Below are 23,866 nucleotides of genomic sequence, written 5' to 3'. Positions count from 1 at the left end.
CTCCTGTCTGCCGCCTGGGTCATTCAGCTTGCTTCCCTTAAAAAAATTCCTGCTGGAGGCTGGCGTCAGCCGCCGTTTCCGTCAGGATGAGCATCGGCTAAACCACAGAAACCGAGCCCCGGCAACGTGGGATCCCCACGCCGACAGCTCCCATGGGTCCAGAGTTTGTGCGCCAGTAGCGGACCGGGTTTTTAAAGGAACTGTGCGTTGGTTGACTACAGGCCTCAGGGTTCTGTAACTAAACCAAAACCTCCAACTACAGGATCCTTTTTCTTAATAAACTTTATTTTAATTTGTAAAAAGAAAAAAAATCAGACTAAAGCGTAAGGCAACTTAAAAGTTCAAATATATATTCCTTATATCATAGAGATTTTAATTTCCAGGTCCTCTCTAAAGGGAGGTCCAAGGGGCGGGGGGGGGGGGCGCGGGGGAAGGAAGGCAACAATGCCATCACACAATTCAGTCAGAAGCTATCAGTGGAATCAATGGGGCATGATGAAGGCAGCAGGAGAGCAACAGTTCTGTCACTCGGAGCTCAGTCCATCTTGAGGTTAACATAGATATAACGGATGAACTTCAAGGAAGAAAAAAAGGAGATGGTGCCCAGCATGAGGAAGAAGACATAACCAGTCAGTAGCGAGTAGCCAAAGAACTCCACTGTCTGTACTGCCCCCGACATGTTGGAGCGCCGAGCATAGTAGAACACGGAGTAGAGGAAGATGAAGAGCCCCGTGGAGCCGACGCTCAGCACCGACCGCCACCACCAGCGGTAGTCCTCCCCTGACAGCTGGAAGTAGGTGAGGGCGATGGAGATGCAAGCCCCCACACTCAGCAGGATGGCGAAGACGAAGAAGAGGATGCCGTACAGAGTGTACTGCTCTCGGCCCCACACTGTGGCAAAGATGTAGTACAGCTCCACAGAGATGGCGCTGTGAAGACAAGAGAGGCACACATCAAAGCGCTTGCGCAGCCATGCCCACACCGTGCCGAGCCCAGCTCACCCACACCTCCCACACGGCAGTCACTAAGGAAATCAGGCTGCTGGTGATTCTTCTGCCTATGATCAGTTGTTCTTTTGTTTGTTTAGTTGGGTGGTTTTTCCAGACAGGGTTTCTCTGTGGTTTTGGAGGCTGTCCTGGAACTAGCTCTTGTAGACCAGGCTGGTCTCGAACTCACAAAGATCCGCCTGCCTCTGCCTCCCGAGTGCTGGGATTAAAGGCATGCGCCACCACCGCCCGGCTAGATTAGTTGTTCTTACGTCATGAACTTCTTACCCAACAGGCGTCCATCCATACCACTACTATTTGGGAGTCTGAGGCAGGAGGATTGCCAAATTCAAAGTCAATCTAGGCTACATAGCAAGGTCAAGGCCAGCCTGGAATACTTCATGAGACTGTCCACAAATGAAAGACAAAAAGGCTGGGGTGTCACTCAGTGGTAGAGTACTTGCCAAATAATGCAGGAGGCACTAAGTACACCCCATGAGTAGACAAGGGAGTAAGAAGAAAAAGGAAAAAACTAGATACTGTATTCTGTTTATTTTCTGCTGTGTTTAAAAGATACATAGCAGCTGGGCGGTGGTGGCACACGCCTTTAATCCTAGCACTCGGGAGGCACAGGCAGGCGGATCTCAGTGAGTGAGTTCAAGGCCAGCCTGGTCTGTAGAGTGAGTTCTAGGACAGGCTCTAAAGCTACACAGAGAAAACCCTGCATCGAAAAAAACCCAAAAAACAAAACAAAAAGGTACACAGCAAAATGAATAAGTAAACAAATATGCCTTAAGCTCTACGTGCTTGCAAACACTAAAGGGAAACCAGGTCCTGCAGGCATTGATATAAAGCTTACAGCCCATTTAATTGTTCTTTCTGTTTGCTGAGTAGGAGAGCTTCACAAGTGAAACACTCGTATCTGAGCTAGCTGAAGCTCATTCCTGATTAGCGATAGGAATGAGCTCTCGATGAACCGGGTTATGGCACTGAGGAAGTGGCAGAAGGGAAAGCTAAACCAACACCAACAGTGGCAAGATGCACTAACACCACGTCTATAATTCAGGCACCCAAGATGCACTAACACCACGTCTATAATTCAGGCACCCAAGATGCACTAACACCACGTCTATAATTCAGGCACCCAAGATGCACTAACACCACGTCTATAATTCAGGCACCCAAGATGCACTAACACCACGTCTATAATTCAGGCACCCAAGGCAGAATTGTTTTAAGCCAGCCTCATAAGATGGTCTCAAAAAAACAAACCAGACCAAACTAAAGCCCCCAAAAGTGATGGCCATGGTATGAAGTAAGGATACCTGAAAGGCAAGAAGCCACCAACAGTCATATGGATGACAGTAGACTTGTACCAGGGTTGGGGTGGGATCTCCCGGGCGATATTCTTGGTTCGACAAGGTGCATCAAAGGGACTGGCGTTGTTCTTCCCGAAGATGCCTCCGATGACAGTGAGAGGAAAGCCTACCAGTAGCCAAACGGTCAGAAGCAGCAGGATGGTTGTGGCTGGTAGAGCCTGTGTCGAGCCATTGGCCCAGTGCACTGAGTTCACCACACTCCACGTCAGGAAGAAAGGCACTGCAGGGAGGAGGGTCAGCAATAGGAGCAACATCCCCGACACCCCACTCTGACTGCACCTGAAGGGGACAGGGACGAAGTAGCCTGCCACTCACAGGGCCCAACTATGCTCCCAGATGTCCAGAGCTGACTGAGCTCATCTTGACCCTTTTATAGCTCACTGTTCTTTATTTTTCCAGCACCCTCTTCTCCCACCCAATGCCATCAAGAATCAAGACAGTTGCTCCATCATGCATGGTCTGAGAGTGATAATTCCTAGCATGAAACAGTCATTTGGGTTAATCTGCTCTCAGGTCAACCTTTAATAATACCAGCACTCCAAAGGCAGAGGCCAGCCTAGTCTACAAAGGGAGTTCCAGGACATTCAGGGCTATTACTCTGAGAAACCCCATCTTGGGGACGGTGGGAAGGGGGACAGATCTGGCTTGAAGGCTACAATGAACCTACCTCCAAAATAAAAGGAGTATTAAAACATAAATCTAAGGATGCTATTTAAGGGGGTTGAAGAAATGGTTCAATCAGTAAAGCCCTTTCCCCCAAAAGCATGACTCCAGTTGGATCCCCGGCATCCACATTTAAAACAACGGAAACAAGTCAGATGTAGTGGCTAGAGCTCATGATCCCGGCACAAGAGAGGCGAAGATAGGAGGTTCCTTAGGGCTCATGGCCATTCACTATAGTGAATTCAGGAGACCCTGGCACCAAAAACAAGGTGAATCCTGATGGAGGACAGCTGACAGTGACTTTTACTTTTCCCGTGCACACAAGTTCACAGCACTCACACAAATGTGCACACACCACATTACTTAGGCATACGGAACATCTGAGGAACTGATGACTCAGTGCGTAAAACACTGGTTTTTGTGAGACAGGGTTTCTCTGTGGCTTTGGAGGCTGTCCTGGAACTCACTCTGTAGACCAGGCTGGCCTCGAACTCACAGAGATCCACCTGCCTCTGCCTCCCGAGTGCTGGGATTAAAGTGCACAACCAATGCCCGGCTGGTAAAACACTTTTCATGAAGGCCTAGGTTCAATCCCCAGATCCCACATGAAATAAGCTAGGCCTAGTGGCTCATGCTGGCTTTTTGTTTTGTTTTGTCTTGTTGCTGTTGTTTTAGACAGAGTCTATTCAGCCCTGACTGTCTCGGAATTCTGTAGACCAGGCTGGCCTTGAATGCAGCCTTATGAGTGCCAGGATTAAAGCCATGTGTTGCCACCGCCCAGGAAGAGAGATTCTTTCTGATGGACTTTTCCTATGAAACCCCTGCCCCACCCTGGGGCTGGAGAGAAGGCTCAGTGGTTAATAGCACTTGCTGCTCTTACTGAGAGCTTGGGTTCGGTTCCCAGAACCCACATGGTAGTTCACAACTATCTATAACTCCAGTTCCAGGGGATCAGACACCTTCTTGTGGCCTCTGTAGGCACTGAATATGTGTGTTGTATATGCATACATGCAGACCAAACACTGGTACAAAGAAATATTTTTAAAAATCCTCCCTATATTCCCTGCACTGACTATCCCAGGCCCCAAGTCTGGCAGACCCACCACAAAGGGGGAGTTCTCACCAGAGAAGAGACTGGTGGTGAGAATGATGTTCCACACCCAACGCTCGCCTCCAATCTGCCGGTAGAAGTGGCTTGACACATAGCCAGAGATGCAGCAGGTCAGAGCATACAATAAGATGGCTGCTGAGTTAATGGCTCCATGACGGTGCACATTGAACATGCCCAGTAATGCCATGACAATAATGCCTATGGGGAGTAGTGGAAAACTCGTTAGGTCTTACCTCTACTTCATTGTCAGAGAAATCACCCCCTTAGCCCAGATCCAGAGCCTCATGTGATACAACTTCCCTAGTTCTACTGTCGGGAAAACCCACGCACAACCTCACCAGAGCTTCCTTAGGTTTTTCTCTCCCCTGAATAGAAGAAGACCACTGAACTTGTATAATAACCTTAGGTTTTTCTCTCCCCTGAATAGAAGAAGACCACTGAACTTGTATAATAATCTATCTACCACCCTTTGAAAGCAGCTCATATCACCTCACCAGTGCCAAGGGCCAGGAACTGGGCGCCCACACCAAGCACAGCACAGAGCAGACCACGGTATGGAGGGAAGCGGAAGACGTCTGTATGGATAATTTTCCAGCCATTGTCACCCTGGTCAAAGTCATCACTAGAGCCTCCAGAGCTGGTCTCTTCATCTAGGTTGTACCGAGCCAGGTCATTTCGAAGCACACGCATTAGAATAACAGCCACAAAACCCACCAGTAAAAACACAAGCACCATGGAGTTGATGATGGACAACCAATGGATTTCCAGTGTTCGAGGAAAGAAGCCACCATCATCACCACGGCGCCTGTCACTCCGACGCTCCACTGAAGTCTCAGACCAGCGCACGCTATAAGTGTGGGTAAGGCCTAGGAATTCATCAGACCGTAACCCATCCAAGCTGTGGGGCTTGACATCCCGAACTGAAACATTGGCAAATATAATTCGATCTCCATGGAACTCTAGGTGGAAGTCCAAATGTGTCCAGAGGCCGATCTTGTGGCTATGTGGCAGGAAGCCACTCTCTTCCATGTAGCCCACAAAACCACGGATTGGCAAGTCATCTACCACAAATTCGAAGTAATACAATTCCTCAATGGCCTGTCGTAGCTGTTCCACCTACAGAGAACAAGCCAGGGGTCAGTACACAAAGCCGCTCTCAGTGTGAACACAGTGCTTCTCAAACTTGGCAGCAGTCTCGTTTTGGGCTGTGTTGTAGGGAGATGCTGACCTGTACACTGCAGAATTCAGCATCTTTGGTCTCTACTCACTAAACACCAACAGTACCGTCGAACTGTGACAATCAAAACCATCTCCAAAGCCAGGCAGCAGATAGAACATCCCTGTTCTCCCAGCACTTAGTAGGTGTGAGGCCAGCCTGGGCTATATAGTAAGATCTTACCTCAACAAACAAAAGAACAAAAACCCCAAATCAAACAAACAGAATGTCTCTAAACATTGCCAAAGTGCCTAAGGGAACGAAACTGTCTGCCATTGAGACTCAATGATTGATTCTAGTATGCTCGTTCCCAAAAAAGAGCAAGTATAACTTTGATGAGATAAAGTCTCAGAAAAATAAGTGGGGAAAAACGTAAAAAAAAAATAAAAATAAAAAAGACTGGAATCGAATAAGAAGTACCAGGATAAACAAAAAACATAACAGGGGAAAGTCAGAAAGTAAAGGAGCTGAGAGTCCAAAGTATGTATGAAAGGAAAGAGAATTACACAGTCACCTTAAGTAAGGCCTATCAGTGACAGAAGCTTTGAGTGAGGAGCCCTGGGCGCTAGTATCCGTTCTGCATCTCAGTATCCATGCAACCTTGAAAAGTCAGTTCTGAACATCTAAGCAAGGACACTGAGTTGTGGTTAGAATCCAAACAGTTTCCATTAAAGTTCATAACTGCAAAGTCTCTGGCAAGTGGGGGAGGCTAAGTGACGCCTAATGTGGAGCGCTGACCTGTGGCGGACTGAGCTGCAAGTGACACAGAGTCCTCTTCTCCACATTCTCCCGAAAGCGGATCTCGTACAGAGACTCGGCCATTCGGTCCCCATCCAGCACTTCGCCCAAACTAAGACTTTTGTGCCGGATCTTCTCAGGACAGCAGACTGGAAGCTGATAGTAGTGGTAAGTCTCCTGAGGGTTATGGTAGGGCCCCACTTTGTTGACATATAGAATGACAGGGTCGCCGGGCTTGTAGTGTGTCACACCTTCCACCCCTGGCCCGTGGCCTGCGCCCAGCAACAGTATCAGGACTGGCAAACACTGGCAGCTCCAACTTCGAGGGTGCCCTAGGACTGTCATCTTTAAGGCAGCAGGACCTGTTGGGGGAATCCCGTGGTTACAGAAACTAGGTATCAAATCCTGACGCGCGGGGTCTGGTCTGTCAAGCGCCCATTGGCTCCGCCTCCTCCCATTGGCCTCCCGACCCCCACACCACACAACTTCTACCCCAGAGACGGGGCTCGATAATACTCCCAACCCGGGGTTCACGCCTCTCTCAGGCCTCCCCCACCCGGGGCCTTTTCTGCGCGCGCCAACCCGTTTCTATGGCAACGCCCGGCGGGCTCGCCGCTCCGGCAGAAGCCCCGGCCGCAGCCTCGGGATCCTCACTGCGAGGTACCGGCTGGCCAAAGAGGCGCCGGCGGCCTCGCAGGCCCCCGTAGCTGCCCCTGGGCTTCTGCCCGGGTTCCCAGACGGCGGCGCCGGAGCAGAAGGCTTGCCGAGGACCTGACGACGGACCTCCTCGGGGCTGCCCGCCTCGGCGCCTGATCGCCGCGGCTGCGGCCACGCCGCCGGCGTCCACTCTCGGCTCGCTCAAGTGCTCCCCAGACAGCTCTGGCTCGCCCGCCGTCGGGCCCCGCGACGGACTCCACGAAACTCGCTCCCAGAGCCCGCGGGCGATGCTAGTGTTCTTCCCGGCGAGCAGCACCGCAGCCCGGACACGTCAGTCTTACCACTTCCGCCCTCGCCGGCGAGGACCTCGGCTCCGGGAAGGCTCCTCTCCTCAGGCAAGAGCTCCGTCCGTCCGTGATGCCTGAGCGCGTCTTGGGGGCGGCTTCCCGCGGAGCCTGTGCGAGCCGGGCTGCCCGCCCCAGGCTGGAAAGAGGCGGCCGGGAAGTGGGAGCGCGGGCGGCCGAAGGCGGGACCGGGTGCCCCTACCTGGGCGGGGCGAGGGTTCACGCCACGTTCCCGTGCCGGGGTCCTGTGGCCGTCTTGCGGGCGGCGCAGACCTGCTCGCTGTCAGCGACAGGTTTGCGGGAGCTGGCTGAGGTGCACCTGCCGTTTCCCGTTTCACCCCGCCAGTTGGGCGGGTTCACAGGGCTGGGGTTTTGTTTGTTTTGTTTTTCTGAGACAGGGTTTTTCTGTGTAGCCCTGGCTGTCTTGGAATTCGCTCTGCTGGCCTCGAAATCGGAGATCCGCCTGCCTCTCTGCCTCCGAGTGCTGGGATTAAAAGTGTGCGACTACTGCCCGGTTGACAGGGCTGGTTTTAGTCGGAGTTAGGTTTTTTAGTTTTTTTGACCCAGGAGTCCTGGCTAGCCTCGAACTCGGGTCTCCCGAGATTCTCTTCCAGCCTGCGCCTTTCTAGGTATGCACCTCCATACCCAGCTTCCATCATCTTGTTCCTGTGTCTGTCTGTGTGGGACGTTTGGCTTTCTCCCATAATTTTGCCGGTTGCTTTGGAAGCGTTGCCTTCTGTCGGGCTCGGCCGTTCTTAAGGGGCTCTGCCCCGGAGGATTCCCTCTGAGCAGCGACTCACTGGGCGATGTTGGGAGCAAAATGGGAGGAGGCTGGCCAAGTTTGCTGTCCCAGGGTTAGCAAGCACTGGAGGGACGCACACGCAACCATTCTCCTTCCAACTCCTACGACTGCCCTTTTCTGATCCACCCGTGGCCCTGAGGACTGAGATTCTAGGAAGCTGGGATTGAGTCTGACACAATGGCTTTTGTTTGGTCCTTTTTGTTCCCTCGAGACAGAGTCTTGCTGTGTTGCCCAATCTGGCCTTGAACTCCAGTTGGAACAATATTCCTGCCTCAGCTTTGCGGGTAGCTGGGATGCAAGTGTGCAAAGCTTGCATTACTAAGGCCGTCCTGACTGGGTTTTGTAGAGAAGAGTAATTTAAGATGTGTGGAGTCATCCTCTGCTGATGACCTACCCGCTGAAGCCAGAAATCAAAGATTACGTGAGAACCCCCAAATGTCAAGTGCCCTCATGTGTTTCCCCGTAGCCTCTCCATACTTGGTCTCAGAAGCCGCGTGGCCTCTCATGTCAACCATTTTGCTAATCTCCCATCCATATCCCCACACCCCCACGCCGGACAGTTTTTTCAAACTGCTGCTGGAAGGATTGTTGAAAACTCAGTACCTTGACTGGGAGTTGGTGGCGCACGCCTTTAATCCCAGCTCTCGGGAGGCAGAGGCAGGCGGATCTCCCGAGTTCCAGGCCACCTTGGTCTACAGAGCCAGTTCTAGGACAGCTTCCAAAGATACAGAGAAACCCTGTCTGGAAAGAAAGAAAAAGAAAACTCGGTGCCTCAGGAAAAGACGGTGCTGAGTGTCAGGTTTTGTGGTTAGTTGATGGGAGGTTTTGTTGAGACAGGATCTCTGCGACCTCACTTGGCCTCAGACCTATAGAGAGCTCTTGTCTCAGCAAGGGTTGTAAGGGCGACCCACTGTACTGCATTTGTTTATTGCTATCCTCCCTTCTCATCTCTAGCTTTATAAGATAAAAGGTAGGGCTAGAAAAAAATATTGGTTCCCCCACAGCTTGAGTTACAAGTGGTACATGTTGTTGAACATCGGTGCTGGAAACGAGGAGAACTCAGGTCCTCAGAAAGAGCAAGCACCAAACTCTTAGCCACTGAACCATTTCTCCACTGCATTATTTTCCTAAGAAGCTCCAATTTTTATAATTTTGTACAACATTCTTTGACCATAACAATGAAGGTCTTAACAGAGCCATATCCTAATACTCTTCATGTCTGCTGTCTGCCAGCTCTGGTTCAGATAGGAATCTTGGATGTCATTTTTTTTTTTTTTTTTTTTTTTTTGGTTTTTCGAGACAGGGTTTCTCTGTGGCTTTGGAGGCTGTCGATTGGTAGTCCAGGCTGGTCTCGAACTCACAGAGATCCGCCTGCCTCTGCCTCCCGAGTGCTGGGATTAAAGGCGTGCGCCACCAACGCCCGGCTGGATGTCATTTCTTAAGCCGGTACGCCTCCTATTCTCCCGTGTAGTCTGCCACTCTGACATTCTCTGTTTATCTGACTAGAGATCTCCCCTGTGAACAGTGCAGACAACTGTTTTCATGTCTTTACTTTCTCCAGTTTGTTTGTGTCACTTTATCCTGCTGTGCTGGTGTTTTTCATGTGTCTCCTTTGTGATTTTGAACTCCTTTCAAGGGCCAATTTATCTCTTTATTTTTAGAACTTAGTTCTGTTCTTGTATGTATCGGGCAGTTTAATACACGTTCCCTAAACTGTTGTGGAATATTTTTTTTTGAGACAGGCTTTCTCTATGTATTTCTGGCTGTCCAGGAACTCACAGAGATCTGCCTGCCTCTGACTCCCTGAGTGCTGGGATTAAAGGCGTGCGCCACCATCACCTGGCTGTGGAATATTATTTTAACTAGGCAAAGATGTGTTAAGATATGTTACATTTGTTTATCTGTAGAATATTACTTTAACTGTGTAAAGATTATTACTTGTAAGGATGTGTTTAATTATGAGAAGTTGTGTTGCATCTGTTTGACCTTACCTGCCTAAGACACCTGATTGGAGCCGGGCGTTGGTGGCGCACGCCTTTAATCCCAGCACTTGGGAGGCAGAGGCAGGCGGATCTTTGTGAGTTCGAAGCCAGCCTGGTCTATAAGAGCTAGTTCCAGGACAGCCTCAAAAGCCACAGAGAAACCCTGTCTCGAAAAAACCAAAAAATAAAAAATAAAAAATAAAAAAAAGACACCTGATTGGTCTAATAAAAAGCTGAACAGCCAATGGAGAGGCTGGAGAAAGGATAGGTGAGAAGAAATCTAGGCTCCAGAGAAGAGAGAGAAAGAAAGAAGAATGAGAAGAGGAGGAGGAAGAGAAAACGAGGGAGATGCCCAGGGCAGGAAGCCAGGCAGATGCCAGCCAGCCATAGAGAAGCAATGCAAGTAAGACGTACAGAAGAAAGGTAGTAAGCTCCAAGGCAAAAGGTAGATAAAGAGAAACAGGTTGGGCTGGAGAGATGGCTCAGTGGTTAAGAGCACTGACAGCTCTTCCAGGGGTCCTGAGTTCAATTCCCAGCAACCACATGGTGGCTCACAGCCATCTGTAATGCGACCTGGTGCCCTCTTCCGGCCTGCAGGCAGAACATTGTATATGTGATAAATAAATCTCTAAAAAAAAAAAAAGAAGAAGAAGAAGAAAGAAACAGGTTAATTTAAGTTAAAAGAACTAGTCAGAAATGTGTCTAAGCTAAGCCAAGCATTCAAAACTATTAATAAATCTCTGTGCCATAACTTGGGAACTGATTGGTGGCCTAAAAGAGAAAGCCTGGTTCATTGAACAAATTGGTTTGCCTTATATTCATCATGAGAAATGGGGTTGTTCCCAGGCCAAGTGATGAGCAGCTATAATGAGTCTTTTCCTGTCCAGTCAGCCAGATCCCAAATAACAACTTGTTCTTATGAAAGTTCAGTCTATAGCTTAGACTTGTTCCTAACTAGCTCTTGCAACTTAAATTAACTCATTTATTTTAATCTGAGTTCTGTTGCATCGCTCGTTACCTCGTCCCTATGCCGCCCATGCTACTTCCTGGAGTCTGTCTGGTGACTCTGCCTTCCCAAAGTCCTGTCTGTCCTCAGAAGTCCTGCGTAACCTCTTCCTAGCTTTGTATTACACCAATCACAGCAATACATTTCCACAGAGTGTAAATCTCCCATAACTAGCAGTGACGAGCCCCAGTGGGTACATCTCCTTAGTATGGTGTACTCTGGGTAATTCTTTTTTTTTAAAAAGATTTATTTATTTTATTACATATACAGTGTTCTGCCTACATGCCAGAAGAGGACACCAGATTGAATTGTAGATGGTTGTGAGCCACCATGTGGTTGCTGGGAATTGAACTCAGGACCCCTGGAAGAGCAGTCAGTGCTCTTAACCTCTGAGCCATCTCTCCAGCCCCCTCTGGGTAATTCTTTATCTTACTGGTTGAAAAGCTGAATCCCAGTAGCATTTGGAACTTGAGTGCTAGTAGGGTCACTCTCAGTAGATAGGACTTGATAGACCTATGGTGTAATCATTTTGGAAGAGGTTGAGATTTAATGAGAGACCCTGTCTCAAAACAAAAAACACCCAATGAATGACATGCCCCACATTGACTCAGGCATCCAGATTTTTGGGTCCCAGTTGGTGGCATTGTTTGGGGAAGTTTGGGAAGTGTGGCAGTGTTGGAGAATGGTACTGGGGGCTGGCTTTGAGAGGCTGCTTGGGTTCCTGCTTGCAGTTCAAGACATGACCTTCTGGAGCTAACTATAAGTGCAAATAAATTTTTTCTGTAAGCTGCCTTGGTCATGGTATTTTATCACAGCAACAAAAAAAAAAAATACAAAGGTAGAAGTCACCCACCTTCCTTCTCTGACCTCCACATGCATGTGAACCCTCACATACGTGGCAGAAACACAACACACGAAGAAAACATTGCAGTCCTCTTGCCTTTGCCTCCTGAGTGCTCAGATTGTAGGCATGCGCTAGTCACACCCAAGTCTGACCCACAAAATCTTATGAGAACTCTGAACACTCCTGCCTGTGCTGGCAGTTTTATGTAAACTTGACTCTAGAGTCCTTAGGGAAGAAGGAAACTCAGTTGAGAAACTGCCCCCCCATTGGCCTGAGGGCAAGCCATGGTGCTTTTTCTCGATTGCTGTAGAAGGGCCCTCTCACTGTTGGCACTGGGTGCTGGGTTGATGGTCCTGGGTGCAAGAAGAAAGCAGACTGAACAAACCATAGGGAGGAAGCAGTAAGCAGCCTTCCTCCATGGCCTCCAAACTAGCAGTTTCTCCTAGTTCGTTCCTCCCTTGAGTTCTCTGGATTATGAGTTACAAGCTGTAAAGTGAAATAAAACCTTTCCTCCCAAGTTCCTTATGGCTATGATGTTTTGTCACTGCAGTAGAAACCCTAAGACACTGCCCTTCTCTGTCATTACCTTAGACTTCCTGTCTCCTGAGACTTGCAGCCAGCTCCCGGTCTCTGGTTGTTTCTAGCCTCCTTCTCTGTAGAGATCACATTCCATCACTTCAGCCACACCTTTGTTTTTTGTTTTTTGTTTTTTCAAGGTAGAGTTTCTGTGTAGCCCTGGCTGTCCTGGAACTTGCTCTGTAGACCAGGCTGGCCTCAAACCCAGAGATCTGCCTGCCTCTGTCTCCCGAGTGCTGGGTCTAAAGGTGTGCACCACCACTTCCTGGAATGAGTTCTTTTTAAAAATAATTTACTTAAATTTATTTTATGCGCATTGGTGTCAAGGTGTCTGATCTGGCACTGGAGTTACAGTTGTGAGCTGCCATGTGGTTGCTGGGAATTGAACCCAGGACCTCTAGAAGAGCAGCCAGTGCTCTTAACTGCTGAACCATCTCTCCAGCCCTGAGTTCTTGATTTTTTTTTTAAGATTTAAAAATTTTATTTATTATGTATACAGTGTTCTGCCTGCATGTTTCCCTGCAGGCCAGAAGAGGGCACCATATCTCATTATAGATGGTTGTTAGTCACCTTGTGGTTGCTGATAACTGAACTCATGACGTCTGGAAGAGCAGCCAATGCTCTTAACCTCTGAGCCATCTCTCCAGCCCTGAGTTCTTGATTCTTGATGGTTTCATTGCAGCTGCCAAACAAAATTATAACTTTGAATTAAATCAGTGTTCAATATGCTAAAAGAATCTCAATGATGAATGTTTCTATAAATAGTGTTTTCAAAACTGTCTCTAAGTCCTATCCTGTGAATTTGCTCATTGTCCAAACCACCTCCTAGTCATTCTCTATAATCCCTTGTTCTCAAACATTGGATATGTATGGGTGTGTGTACAAGTATATGGAGGCCAGAGGTCAACTGTGCTGTCTCACTGGAACTTGGAGCTCACTGTTGTTTGGTTTCTCGAAGTCACAAGTGCACACCCTGCTTCTTACATGGGTGCTAGGAGTCTGGAATCCAGGACTTGATGCTTATGCAGTAAGCACTCTACTGACTGTGGATTTCTCTAGCTCCATCTTAAACATCTGCCATCTCCGTTAGCCAGTTGTATCGGTTGTGCATATAACCCCAGTACTTGGGAGGCTAAAACAGTAGAACGAAGAGACTGAGTCCAGCCAAGACCAAAGGGAGACATTCAAATCAGAAGATCCTAAGTTCTGAAAGAAAAGCAAGAATTTTGGGGGAAAAAAGAGCCGGGTGGGGGGCTGGAGAGATGGCTCAGAGGTTAAGAGCACTGACTGCTCTTCCAGAGGTCATGAGTTCAATTCCCAGCAACCACATGGTGGCTCACAACCATCCACAATGAGATCTGGTGCCCTCTTCTGGAGTGCAGACATACATGGATGCAGGATGTTGTATTCATAATAAGTAAATAAATCTTAAAAAAAAAAAAAAGAGCCGGGTGGTGGCAAATGCCCTTAATTCCAGCACTCGGGAGGCAGAGGCAGGCAGATCTCAGTGAGTTCCAGGTCAGCCTGGTCTACAGAGTGAGTTCTGAGACAGCTAGGGTTACACAGAGAAACCCTGTCTCGAGAGAGAGGAGGAGGAAAAGAGAGGGAGGGGAAAGAGAGAGGTAATAAAGGGGAGAGAGGAAGAGGGGAGGAGAGCAGAGGGAGGAGAAAAGGGAGAAGCGTTCCCTTTGGCTGGAGCATTGTGTGGCTGTGCCAAACTGGCCTGGAACCCTTACTGCTCTGAAGGCCAAGACAGCTCTCTCATTGCAAGTTTGGTACCTGCCTGGTCAACTTAGTGAAACTGTCAAGATAAGGAAAGAAAAAAATCTATATAGCTCATAGTTTCATTATTTGCCTGGCATTTGAGAGGCTGTAGATTGAACCCCTGGCACTTTACCCACTGAGGTAGAAACTGAAACTCAGAGTTTAAGACCAGCCTGGGATACATAGTGATACCCTTTCTGAAAACAAACAGTCAAGAAACCAAAATCCACAAACCAAACCAAACAACAAAAGAGAATATGGGTCCCGTGGAACTGAGGTTACAGACCGTTGTGAGCCACCATGAGGGTGCTGGGTGGAGAGATGGGAGAGAAAGAGGCAGAGCAGCTTGGGCACTATGAACGGCAGAACTGGAGGCCAGAGGCAGCGAGAGACAGGCTGATGTGAGAGGCCTGTACTACTGCCCAAGGCTGTGCTAATGTCCGGGCCTCTGCTGCCGCCCAGAGCCATGTCCCAGTCCGTGGCCCTGCTGCAGCTTGGGACCGTGTTGATGTTGATATAACCAGGCCTGTGTTACCACGTAAGGCTATCTGGATAACCGTGGTCTGGGCTGCTGTCTGAAGCCTTGGTGACATCCCAGAGCTTTGATGAGCTGCCCCCCCTTCCCTGGGAGAGCTGGCACCGGTGGTGTGGGTACAGGAGAGCTAGTGGGCTGATGAACTGAGTTACCACCCCAGACTTTGACTTGGCCCACCCTGTATCTATTCCCTCTGTGAGCTTCTGGAACTGGTGTAGGGACTGGTCCTGCAGAACCATGGCTGCAGGACCTCCCTGACTCTGGGCAACAGCAGGGTATCTGACAGGAGTCTTGGTGAGGGTCCAGTATTGATGGTGTAGCAGAATCCAGAGGTCTTGAACCAGACCGACGACTTATTGCAGTGAACATCTGTAACTAAAGATGTTTGGACAGAAGGGTATACTGTGAGACATAGCGCAGCTTCCAAAGCCACTATGACGATGGAGAGGCGAGAAGGCGGGAGCAGAGCGCTTCACAGCAGAACCAGACGCGACAGCTGTGACAGAGAAGGGCTGCGGTGGTTAGAGGAGCAGCCCGGAGGGGTCGGTGGGACTCTGTTAAAAATGTTTTGGGGGGAGGAGGTTACAAGGTGAAGGGCAGATATGGAAAGACTAGGAAATGAATGGGAATGGGGTCCATGATATGAAATTCCTAAAGAATCAACTTAAAATATGTGTGTGTGTTTTTTTTTTAAAGCACATAGCTGCAACTCAAAATTTGAGAAGTAGGAGGCTTTCAGTTTTGAGGCTAACCTAGGATACATGCTGAAACCCTAGGACCCATATTAAAAGAACAAAAAGGGGTAAAATTGGAGAGGCAGAATTATCATAGGGCTGAAGTAAAGAAATTGCCAGTGTGGTGGTGCATGCCTTTAAAACCAGCACTCAGGAGGCAGAAGCAGGCGGATCTCTGGGAGTTCTAGGCCAGCCTGGTCTACAACGTGAGTTCCAGGACAGCCAGGGTTTCTCTGTGGCTTTGGAGACTGTCCTGGTAGCTCTTGTAGACCAGGCTGGTTTGGAACTCACAGCGATCCGTCTGCGTCTGCCTCCCGAGTGCTGGGATTAAAGCAGTGCACCACTGCCACCCAGCTAGGAATGAGAAATTTAGGCTGAAGAGACAGGATGTAGGCACCAAGGCAGATGGTGCTGCCATGGCATTTTAATGTCTACATTCAGGACAGCATGGAAGTCTGAGAGAAGGAAATCGTTTTGGATATGAGGTGCAGAAAGAAGACGTGTCCCTGTGATAATAGTGAGCAAATATGCACCATCTTGAACTCTAATAAGTGTCTGGGATGGGACTGACAAGGAGCCGTAGCATCAACGTGATAACTGAAGCCTGGGGTGTGTGAGACCCATAAGGGAGGACTCGAAGGCCGAGGAAATCAGCTTGTGACAGAATCTGGGGGACATGACTAAGGGAAAAGCAGATGGAGGGTTGGGAGAATGTGTGTGGACGGCAGAGTGCTGGCCTAGCATACAGAGGCCCGGGTCAGTCAGCAGTGAAGACAGCAATGCTGACAGGTGGGAAATGACGGTGCTAGAAAGCAAGAATATTGCCCATTGTGTAAAGCAAGAATGCAGCCCAAGACTGAGTTCTTAGAATACGCTTCAATGCCTTATAGTTTCTCACGCTGGACCTAGTGTATTCTGCATACTGTCTAACACGTGGTACAAGCAAACTAAAGGACCACAGGGGATGCTCACCGAATTGTATAAAGTGCCTTTTCTACTGAATATATTCTAAACTGCACCTTATTTCAAGCTTTGTGGCCAATGATGGAAAAGGGGTATGGAACTTGGGACCTTGGAAGTTCTGTAACTAAGACATGGAAGTAACAACAGCTATCAAGACAAAAAGAATGTTCCTTTCTTTCCCCTTCCAAGTTCTTAGTGAAGGGCCAAGCCCAGGATCCCAGACTTGTGTGACTAGGTAAACATTAGGAGACTAACTTCACTTCAGTACCCTCCCTTCAGTGGCTCAAGGTGGCTTCTCAGTGACAGGCTTCTAAGTAGCAAAGCTCCCCACTACGCAAGCCCGACACCATGGGGAAGGGAGACACCTTGGAAACAGGATCAGTTACCCCAGCCTATCGCTCTGTCATGGAGGAGTATGGTTATGAGGTGGGCAAGGTCATTGGTCATGGCTCCTATGGAACTGTATATGAGGCTTACTACACAAAGCAGAAGGTCATGGTGGCTGTCAAGATCATCTCAAAGAAGAAGGCCTCTGATGACTATCTTAACAAGTTCCTACCGCGTGAGATACAGGTCAGAAAGGGAGCTGAAAGAGGGAACTGAGGCTTATTAATAAGCTACTTGAGGTACCTTAGGGGTATAACTATAGAAAGGGGTGGATCCAGAAACCTCCAAGCCAGACTGAATGTCTTAAGTAGGAAAATCCTGATATATATAGATAGATATCCATCCTCTTTCCTATGTATAAATACCCAGCCACTATCAATCCCCTGCCAAGTTAAATGCAAAATGGAATTTACCCAGACACCAGCCGATTCTGTTGCAACTTTGTAAGTAGCAATGGGAGAGTAGAGAAAGGCCAGCACAGTCAGAGTTGGCCAGGTTTGATGGCTCCCTCAGGTTTGATGGTTTCCTCTTTTGGGATCAGGTAATGAAAGTCTTACGGCACAAGTACCTCATCAACTTTTATCAGGCCATTGAGACCACATCCCGAGTATACATCATTTTGGAGTTGGCCCAGGGCGGTGATGTCCTTGAATGGATCCAACGATATGGAGCCTGCTCTGAGACCCTTGCTGGCAAGTGGTTCTCCCAGATGGCCTTGGGCATCGCCTACCTGCACAGCAAGGGCATTGTGCACCGGTGAGGACAGTCACCAGACTGGGCTTTGGGATCTCACAGGGGTTTTATGCACACTGCCCATGTTCTGCCCTTTTCTCTTGACATCTCTCAATATCTAGGTCCATTTGTCCACCATATTGTAATCATCATCTAGTCAAGGGCACTGTGTCCACTGTGTGAGAGCACCTTCCACACAGTGGTGAACTAGTGGTCCTCAGGTACCAACATTTCTTCCTTTGGGCTCTGTTCACAACCCCATTCCATGGCTTTGCATCTGGGTTTGTTTGTTTGTTTTGTTTTGTTTTTGAGATGGGGTTTCTCTATGTAGCCCTGGCTGTCCTGGAACTCGCTCTATAGACTATAAACTCAGAGATCCTCCTGCCTCTGCCTCCCCAGTGCTGGGATTAAAGGCGTGTGCCGCCACTGCGGGCCCCGCTGTACTTCTCAGACGTCTCTCTCCCACCTCTCCTGTCCTCAGCTCTAGTCTCTGGCCGCTCTCCTTTCAGCTCCCGGTCTAACACTAAGCCCTCTCCTCAGCCTGACCCCCAGCCTTTCTGCTGCTGGTAGGGACTTAAAGTTGGAGAACCTGTTGCTGGACAAGCGGGAGAATGTGAAGATATCGGACTTTGGCTTCGCCAAGATGGTGATGGTGCCTTCTAGCCAGCCTGTGCATAGTAGCTCTTCTTACCGCCAAATGAGCTGCCTCTCCCACCTCAGCCAGACCTACTGTGGCAGCTTTGCTTATGCCTGCCCGGAGATCTTGCTGGGCTTGCCCTACAACCCTTTCCTGTCTGACACCTGGAGCATGGGCGTCATCCTCTACACTCTAGTGGTTGCACATCTGCCCTTCGATGACACCAATCTCAAGAAGCTGCTGAGAGAGACCCAGAAGGAGGTCGTGTTCCCAGCTAACCTCAGCATCTCCCAGGAGTGCAAGGTGCTGGCTCCCCCAGGAGGGCTGAGGCCTTAGGGAAGACCTGTGGGGAGGGGAAGTCAATACCAAATGTAGGCCTTCCGACTGACTCCCACCCGGGGGCTTTTCTCAAGCTAGAGCCATCTCTAGTTCCTACCCAAAATGGTGGGGAGGACTTAAGAGGGTCAATCACAGAGCCTCAACCCTTAAATATGCTTGATAATTAGGTCCCAGCATTGATCCCTTTAGGGCAGAAGGGATCGTGCAAAGATGGCTTCTCTTTTCTTGCAGGGCTCCAGCATAAAACCAGGGCCCCAGACCCTTTCACCAGAGTAGTGTGATGGGCTATCCTGTTTCTTTCTTAGGTCCGCTGCTCACTGCCTGTGTTGCCCAAAGGGGGGCACGCTCAGCCAAGCCCTCTCTCTCCCCTGCCCTAGAACCTGATCTTCCAGATGCTACGCCAAGCTGCCAAGCGTGCCACCATCCTGGATGTCCTCAAGGACCCCTGGATGCTCAAGTTCCAGTCTGAGCAACCCACGAATGAAATCAGGCTACTCGAGGCCATGTGTCAGCCCTCCAGCACCACTGAGCGTCACAAATCCTTGGAAGTCACAGCTTGAAAATGGCTGAGGTGGGGGGCTAAGGAGGAAAGCAGGAGGGCCTGGGGGAAAATATTTTATATAAAAATAAATCTAATTAGTTTCATCATTTAGGGTCAAAGACATTCTTTCCTCAAGAGAGACTTGATGGAGAACATACTGAGGGTGGATTTCTGCCAGAAGCCTGGAACCTGTACTCTTGACATATGTTTGTGCAAGTTAAGGGAATTGACTTGGGGAAGCTTTACTTTGCCAACTGAGTTGTGGCTCTTATTACACATTTTTGTTCTCTAATGTCCTAGTAGCAGATGGGACAAGGAGGGAAAAGCCTTGGTTGTTCTGTTTGACTCTGGCTCTGCCCATTTACAGTTCAAAGGAATAGCACTGATCTTTCTGTTTTGTGTTTGCTCCCAACTTGCATAAACGTTTTAATTGGAAAGAGAAGTAGACGGAGGAATGGGACAGGCCTGTTTCTAGATGCTCACCCTGCCTGCTGACATGACACAAAAACATTAGGGCTTACTTAGTGTCTTGGTGTACTTTCCCTCTAGTATAACTTTAACCCCTACTGAAAGAATGCCAGGGACCCAGGGCTCCCAGATACTGAAGTAATAGAGTTTAAGACAAGCCTTGTGAACTGTGAGTTCTGGATAAAGGAAAGCTACTTGCTCCTGCAGAAGAAAAATGAGACTATCTTGTTGGAGGCATGACTGAGCCAAAGCAATGAGAAAGACTTAGGTTGGCTCCTCATGTGATTTTCTCTCTTCTTCTTACCCCCTTTCAGGATCCTAGAACTCCCTCTGTAGCTCAGACTAGCCTCAAACTCATGATCCTCATGCTTTAGTGTCCAGAGTACTGGGATTACAGGCTATCAACATGTTTCTAGTATAATTACATAATTTCCCCCTCTTCCCACTTTTCTTTCTTTCTTTCTTTCTTTTTTTTTTCAAGACAGGGTTTCTCTGTATTGTTTTGGAGGCTGTTCTGGAACTCACTCTGTAGACCAGGCTGGCCTTGAACTCACAGAGATCCGCCTGCCTCTGCCTGGAGTGCTGGAATTAAAAGTGTGCACCGCCACCACCCGACTTTAATGGCAATTTCCTAATCTTAGACACTAGGCAACTCCATGACAAATCAAATGGGAAGGTAAAACTGTCCACAGCACAGTCCGAGTTATTGGAAATGGCCATTTGTTTTCCACTACTTAAAACAAGGCTCTGAGAACCAGAAGGAAGGATCTCAGGCATAGACAAGACATACAGACAGTAGGGATCCACTACACAGTTTTACTGGGGACAAAAAGCAGTCTTCTGATACCAAAGAGAAGGGAGCCTATAGGCTCCTTCTGCAGCAAGATACTTCTTCAAAGTTCAGCCAAAGAGGCGAGAACAACGGGCCCTTCTCAGACGGTCACTGCCCCTGCAGCAGGAAACCCCAGATCGATGCTCCTGTAGCCCTCCGTATTTCGCCCTTAAGGACAGCAGCAGGAAGACAACCCAGACTCTCGGGACTCCCAGCCCACCAAGCACTTTAGTGCTTCTTTATCTTCATCCTTTCTGGAAGGAGGATACCCAGAAAAGAGACGGATTAAAGCCTTGGAACCTCCAGCCAGCTCCTGCTCTGACACCCACAGCCTGTTGAATTGTCTCTCCAGAAAACAAAACCAAACCAAAAACTAAAGATATGCTCTTTCTGCTTGATGGTGCTCCATCCCACAGCACCCCAGCACCACTGGGAAAGACAAGCGGCCAGGCCTGTCACCTGCTTGTGCATCCCGTCGTGAAGATGCACGGTTTGCTGAGCAGGGTACACGCTGGACTCTGGGTTTCCACCCCACTCCCCTTCAGTCAGCAGCCAGCAACTGTATCACAGAAGCAGCAGCTCTTCCGCCTGGATGCTTTGTGACTAGGCAGATGATACAGAGAGCAATGCTAAGACAAGAGCCTTACCTCCTATCTTTCACCCTCTCTCGTCTTTAACAAAGAGCTCTGGGTACCCGGCCCTGTAGGCAGACGTGCATAAAGTATGCTAGACAATCTGGCTGGGGGTTTTCCTCCTTGTTGCCTACATTTAACAGCTCCTAGGTAGTTCCTCTTGCTCCAACTCTTCTAGATCTTGCAGCAATTCATCCTGGACACAGGATGACAAGACTGGTCAAGACAAAGAAAACAATCAGTCCCCAAGAGATCACTTTTGAAGTTCCCTCCCCAAGTTGTTCCAGAGCCTCTTCTGGTCCTTCTGAGCAGTCCAGTGCTTTTTCCAATACTCTCCAACCCCTTGCTCCCATCCCTCATCCACACCATCTCCGAAACTCACGGGGCGAGGAAGGGCATCTGATACCTGCGGGACCAGTTTCTGTTGTTCTGCGATGTCAGCCAGCAGTTCTCCTACCTTGTCAACGTCACTAAGAACAGGATACACTGTCAAGGAGCCAGGTGGCACCCTCCCTCCAGTGCCATCACCAAGCCCCTAACCACCACAGGCTCTCTCACCTCACACAGTGAAGCTGTTCTGTCATAACGGCCTCACACTGGCTCTTACACTTCCTTCCCCAAGGCTTTAAAAATGAATGGATTTTCTCACCTAGGGTACCCTGGCCAGCAAAAGGACCTTTCATGAGGAAAGCAAGGAGGTAGTCTAAGCATACATCCATGAAGAAAGCAAGGAGGTAGTCTAAGCATACATCCATGAAGAAAGCAAGGAGGTAGTCTATCCATCCAAAGCATGAGGGGCTCTAGCCATCCAAAGTCCAGGCTGGAGAGAAGGCTCAGTTAAGAGGACACAAGTTTGGTTCCCAGCATCTACATGAGGCAGCTCACCCCCACACATACTGCATAAACACACACAGACATACACAATTACACTCAAACAAAACCCCTTAGAAGATAGAGAAGCAGGCAGATCTGTCAGTTTGAAGTTGAACTCACCTACATAGGAAGTTCTAGACAAATAATCTCTCTCTCTCTCTCTCTCTCTCTCTCTCTCTCTCTCTCTCTCTCTCTCTCACACACACACACACACACACCAAAATCAAAAAGAAAAGTCTTGCAAAGGACCCAGTGGTTCCCAACACCCACATCTGACAACTCAGAGCCACCTGTCACCCCAGCCCCAGGGGATCCGATGCCCTCCTCTGCTCTCATGGGCTGGGCAGACATCCTCTCTCACACACACTGCCACCTTCCCCAGTGCCTGCTCCCCTTACTTTCCCCCCATACCCACGTCTTGGCAGGCTTTCCTCATGCCTTGGGCAGTGAGATCCGTGGTCCAAAGTACTTCTGTATTGGCAGTGGCATTCCCAATGGCCTCTGGCTGAACCTCCACGGTGGATAACATCCATCAGTTTGTGCCAGCGTCTGTTCTAACCTTTTCTTCCCACACCCTGAGCATCAGAGTCAGAAGCACCTGCTTCCTCCTGGATACTCCCTAGCGGCCCTTTCACTCCATTACTTTGCTTATTCTTGGTCCTCCCCCCTTTTTTTTTTGGCTGTTTGTAGACTCCTGTTGAATCTTCTGCTCAGGAACTCCTATTTCATCAGAATTTCTTGTCAACAGTTAGACTTCTCTCTTCCCTCAAGAGCCCATGGAGCGCCGGGCGTTGGTGGCGCACGCCTTTTATCCCAGCACTTGGGAGGCAGAGGCAGGCGGATCTCTGTGAGTTCAAGGCCAGCCTGGTCTACCAAGGGAGTTCCAGGACAGCCTCCAAGACAATACAGAGAAACCCTGTCTCGAGAAAAAAAAAAAAAAAAAAAAAAAAAAGAGCCCATGGAGCAGACCCATATCGTGTGAAGGGAAAGTATTAGCCACCATCAGTGAATACACAGTATGTATTACCACAAACGCTCATCTTTAAATGAGTCTCTGCAATCAATGTATCAGTATCACTTGACAAGTAAGAAAACAAGCAGAGACGGCCGGGCGTTGGTGGCGCACGCCTTTAATCCCAGCACTTGGGAGGCAGAGGCAGGCGGATCTCTGTGAGTTCAAGACCAGGAGAGCCTCCAATGCCACAGAGAAACAAGGAGTAATTAGACTAAGCCTCACTTCAGGTCACGTTTTATGACCATTGATGTCCAAGGTCCTGCTCTACATGCCCTCACTAAAGAAGCACAAAGGACTGAGGGGGTGCAAGGGAGAGAATGACTTCAATTTCTTCCTCATCTTTAATTCCAGTGATAACCTTTGCAAATAAAAGCCTAGTGGCCTCTGCCTGCTTAAAACCCCCTTCGTTGTCAACAGGATAAAAATTTAAAGATCCTTCTGGCATATCCCAGGTTCTGGGTGATCTGCTTATCCCTCCATCAATGCTCCTTTTTACTCCCTCACATGCCACAAACTCAGAGCCGCCAGAAGTCCTGTTTTCGCTAAACTATCGTACTCCTGCTTCTGTTTCTTGAAGGCTCCTTCCCTGGCCAACGTTAGCCTCTCTGAACACCGTGTCCAGCGCCCACTTCTGTGCTGTCTTGGTCATCAGGCTCCTCTCCGTCACCGAGTTGCCACACTATACAGCCTGTGACTTTCTCTAGACACACCCACACCCCCAGATAGGAGCATAAAGATCGGCTTTCTTCCTCACTTCAGACCTCTTGTATTCGTACCAAGTGAGCTACAATGCTTTAGAAGAGACTGGATGCTGTCACCAGGAAACCAGTTCCTCCAAGCCTGTGCCCGGGGAGCTATTTCCGCTCACACGGCCCCACTAAGTCTGTTCAAGGCTGGCTGGGACAGGGCGGTGGGACAAGGTTGGCCTTCTGGCACCAAAGAATGCCGAGCTTGGCCAAGGACCGGGTTTTCCGGGCGGCCTGCCTCTTGGTCCTCTTCCCACCCGGCGCTTCAGAATTCCTACTCCCCGCAGGCAACATCTCCGGGCGGCCCAGGGCCTCCCGGCTCACCCCTCCCGAGGGCCGGCCGAGCCCATTCATTGCCACTTCA

General features: G+C 49.2%; 2 protein-coding genes and 1 long non-coding RNA gene across 13 annotated transcripts; 1 reads left to right on the top strand and 2 right to left on the bottom strand.

The window, feature by feature from the left end:
- Positions 1-264: 264 nt before the first annotated feature.
- Tm9sf1 (transmembrane 9 superfamily member 1) lies at positions 265-7,265 on the bottom strand. Of its 5 annotated transcripts, none has more exons than XM_013124898.3 (6): positions 7,092-7,265; positions 6,094-6,455; positions 4,634-5,255; positions 4,152-4,337; positions 2,312-2,585; positions 265-929 (listed from the first exon to the last, which is right to left on the bottom strand). In XM_013124898.3, the coding sequence occupies exons 2-6, from the start codon at positions 6,436-6,438 to the stop codon at positions 536-538; spliced, it is 1,821 nt and encodes a 606-aa protein (XP_012980352.1). In that variant the 5' UTR covers positions 6,439-6,455; positions 7,092-7,265; the 3' UTR covers positions 265-535. The 5 variants fall into 5 exon arrangements, with proteins under 5 accessions (XP_012980352.1, XP_040596642.1, XP_040596644.1 ...); XM_040740708.1 differs by lacking the exon at positions 7,092-7,265 and adding an exon at positions 6,758-6,835; XM_040740710.1 differs by lacking the exon at positions 7,092-7,265 and adding an exon at positions 6,676-6,827 and having other exon boundaries at positions 2,312-2,471.
- Tssk4 (testis specific serine kinase 4) lies at positions 6,866-19,043 on the top strand. 5 transcript variants are annotated; one of them, XM_040740714.1, is made up of 4 exons: positions 6,866-7,145; positions 17,229-17,443; positions 17,960-18,359; positions 18,773-19,043. In XM_040740714.1, the coding sequence occupies exons 1-4, from the start codon at positions 7,038-7,040 to the stop codon at positions 18,953-18,955; spliced, it is 906 nt and encodes a 301-aa protein (XP_040596648.1). In that variant the 5' UTR covers positions 6,866-7,037; the 3' UTR covers positions 18,956-19,043. The 5 variants fall into 5 exon arrangements, with proteins under 5 accessions (XP_040596648.1, XP_040596647.1, XP_040596646.1 ...); XM_040740713.1 differs by lacking the exon at positions 6,866-7,145 and adding an exon at positions 15,619-16,873 and having other exon boundaries at positions 18,701-18,915; XM_040740712.1 differs by lacking the exon at positions 6,866-7,145 and adding an exon at positions 15,629-16,873 and having other exon boundaries at positions 17,990-18,359.
- Positions 19,044-20,107: 1,064 nt separating this feature from the next.
- Positions 20,108-22,644, bottom strand: LOC121137868. 3 transcript variants are annotated; one of them, XR_005875140.1, is made up of 3 exons: positions 21,251-21,946; positions 20,884-21,084; positions 20,108-20,490 (listed from the first exon to the last, which is right to left on the bottom strand). It is a non-coding gene; the product is annotated as an uncharacterized LOC121137868 (long non-coding RNA). The 3 variants fall into 3 exon arrangements; XR_005875139.1 differs by having other exon boundaries at positions 21,275-21,942; XR_005875138.1 differs by having other exon boundaries at positions 20,884-22,644.
- Positions 22,645-23,866: the final 1,222 nt, after the last annotated feature.

The sequence above is a fragment of the Mesocricetus auratus genome, unplaced genomic scaffold, assembly GCF_017639785.1.
Source record: "Mesocricetus auratus isolate SY011 unplaced genomic scaffold, BCM_Maur_2.0 Super-Scaffold_100707, whole genome shotgun sequence".
Lineage (NCBI taxonomy): Eukaryota > Metazoa > Chordata > Mammalia > Rodentia > Cricetidae > Mesocricetus > Mesocricetus auratus.
This window is presented reverse-complemented; position numbering and strand designations above follow the sequence as displayed.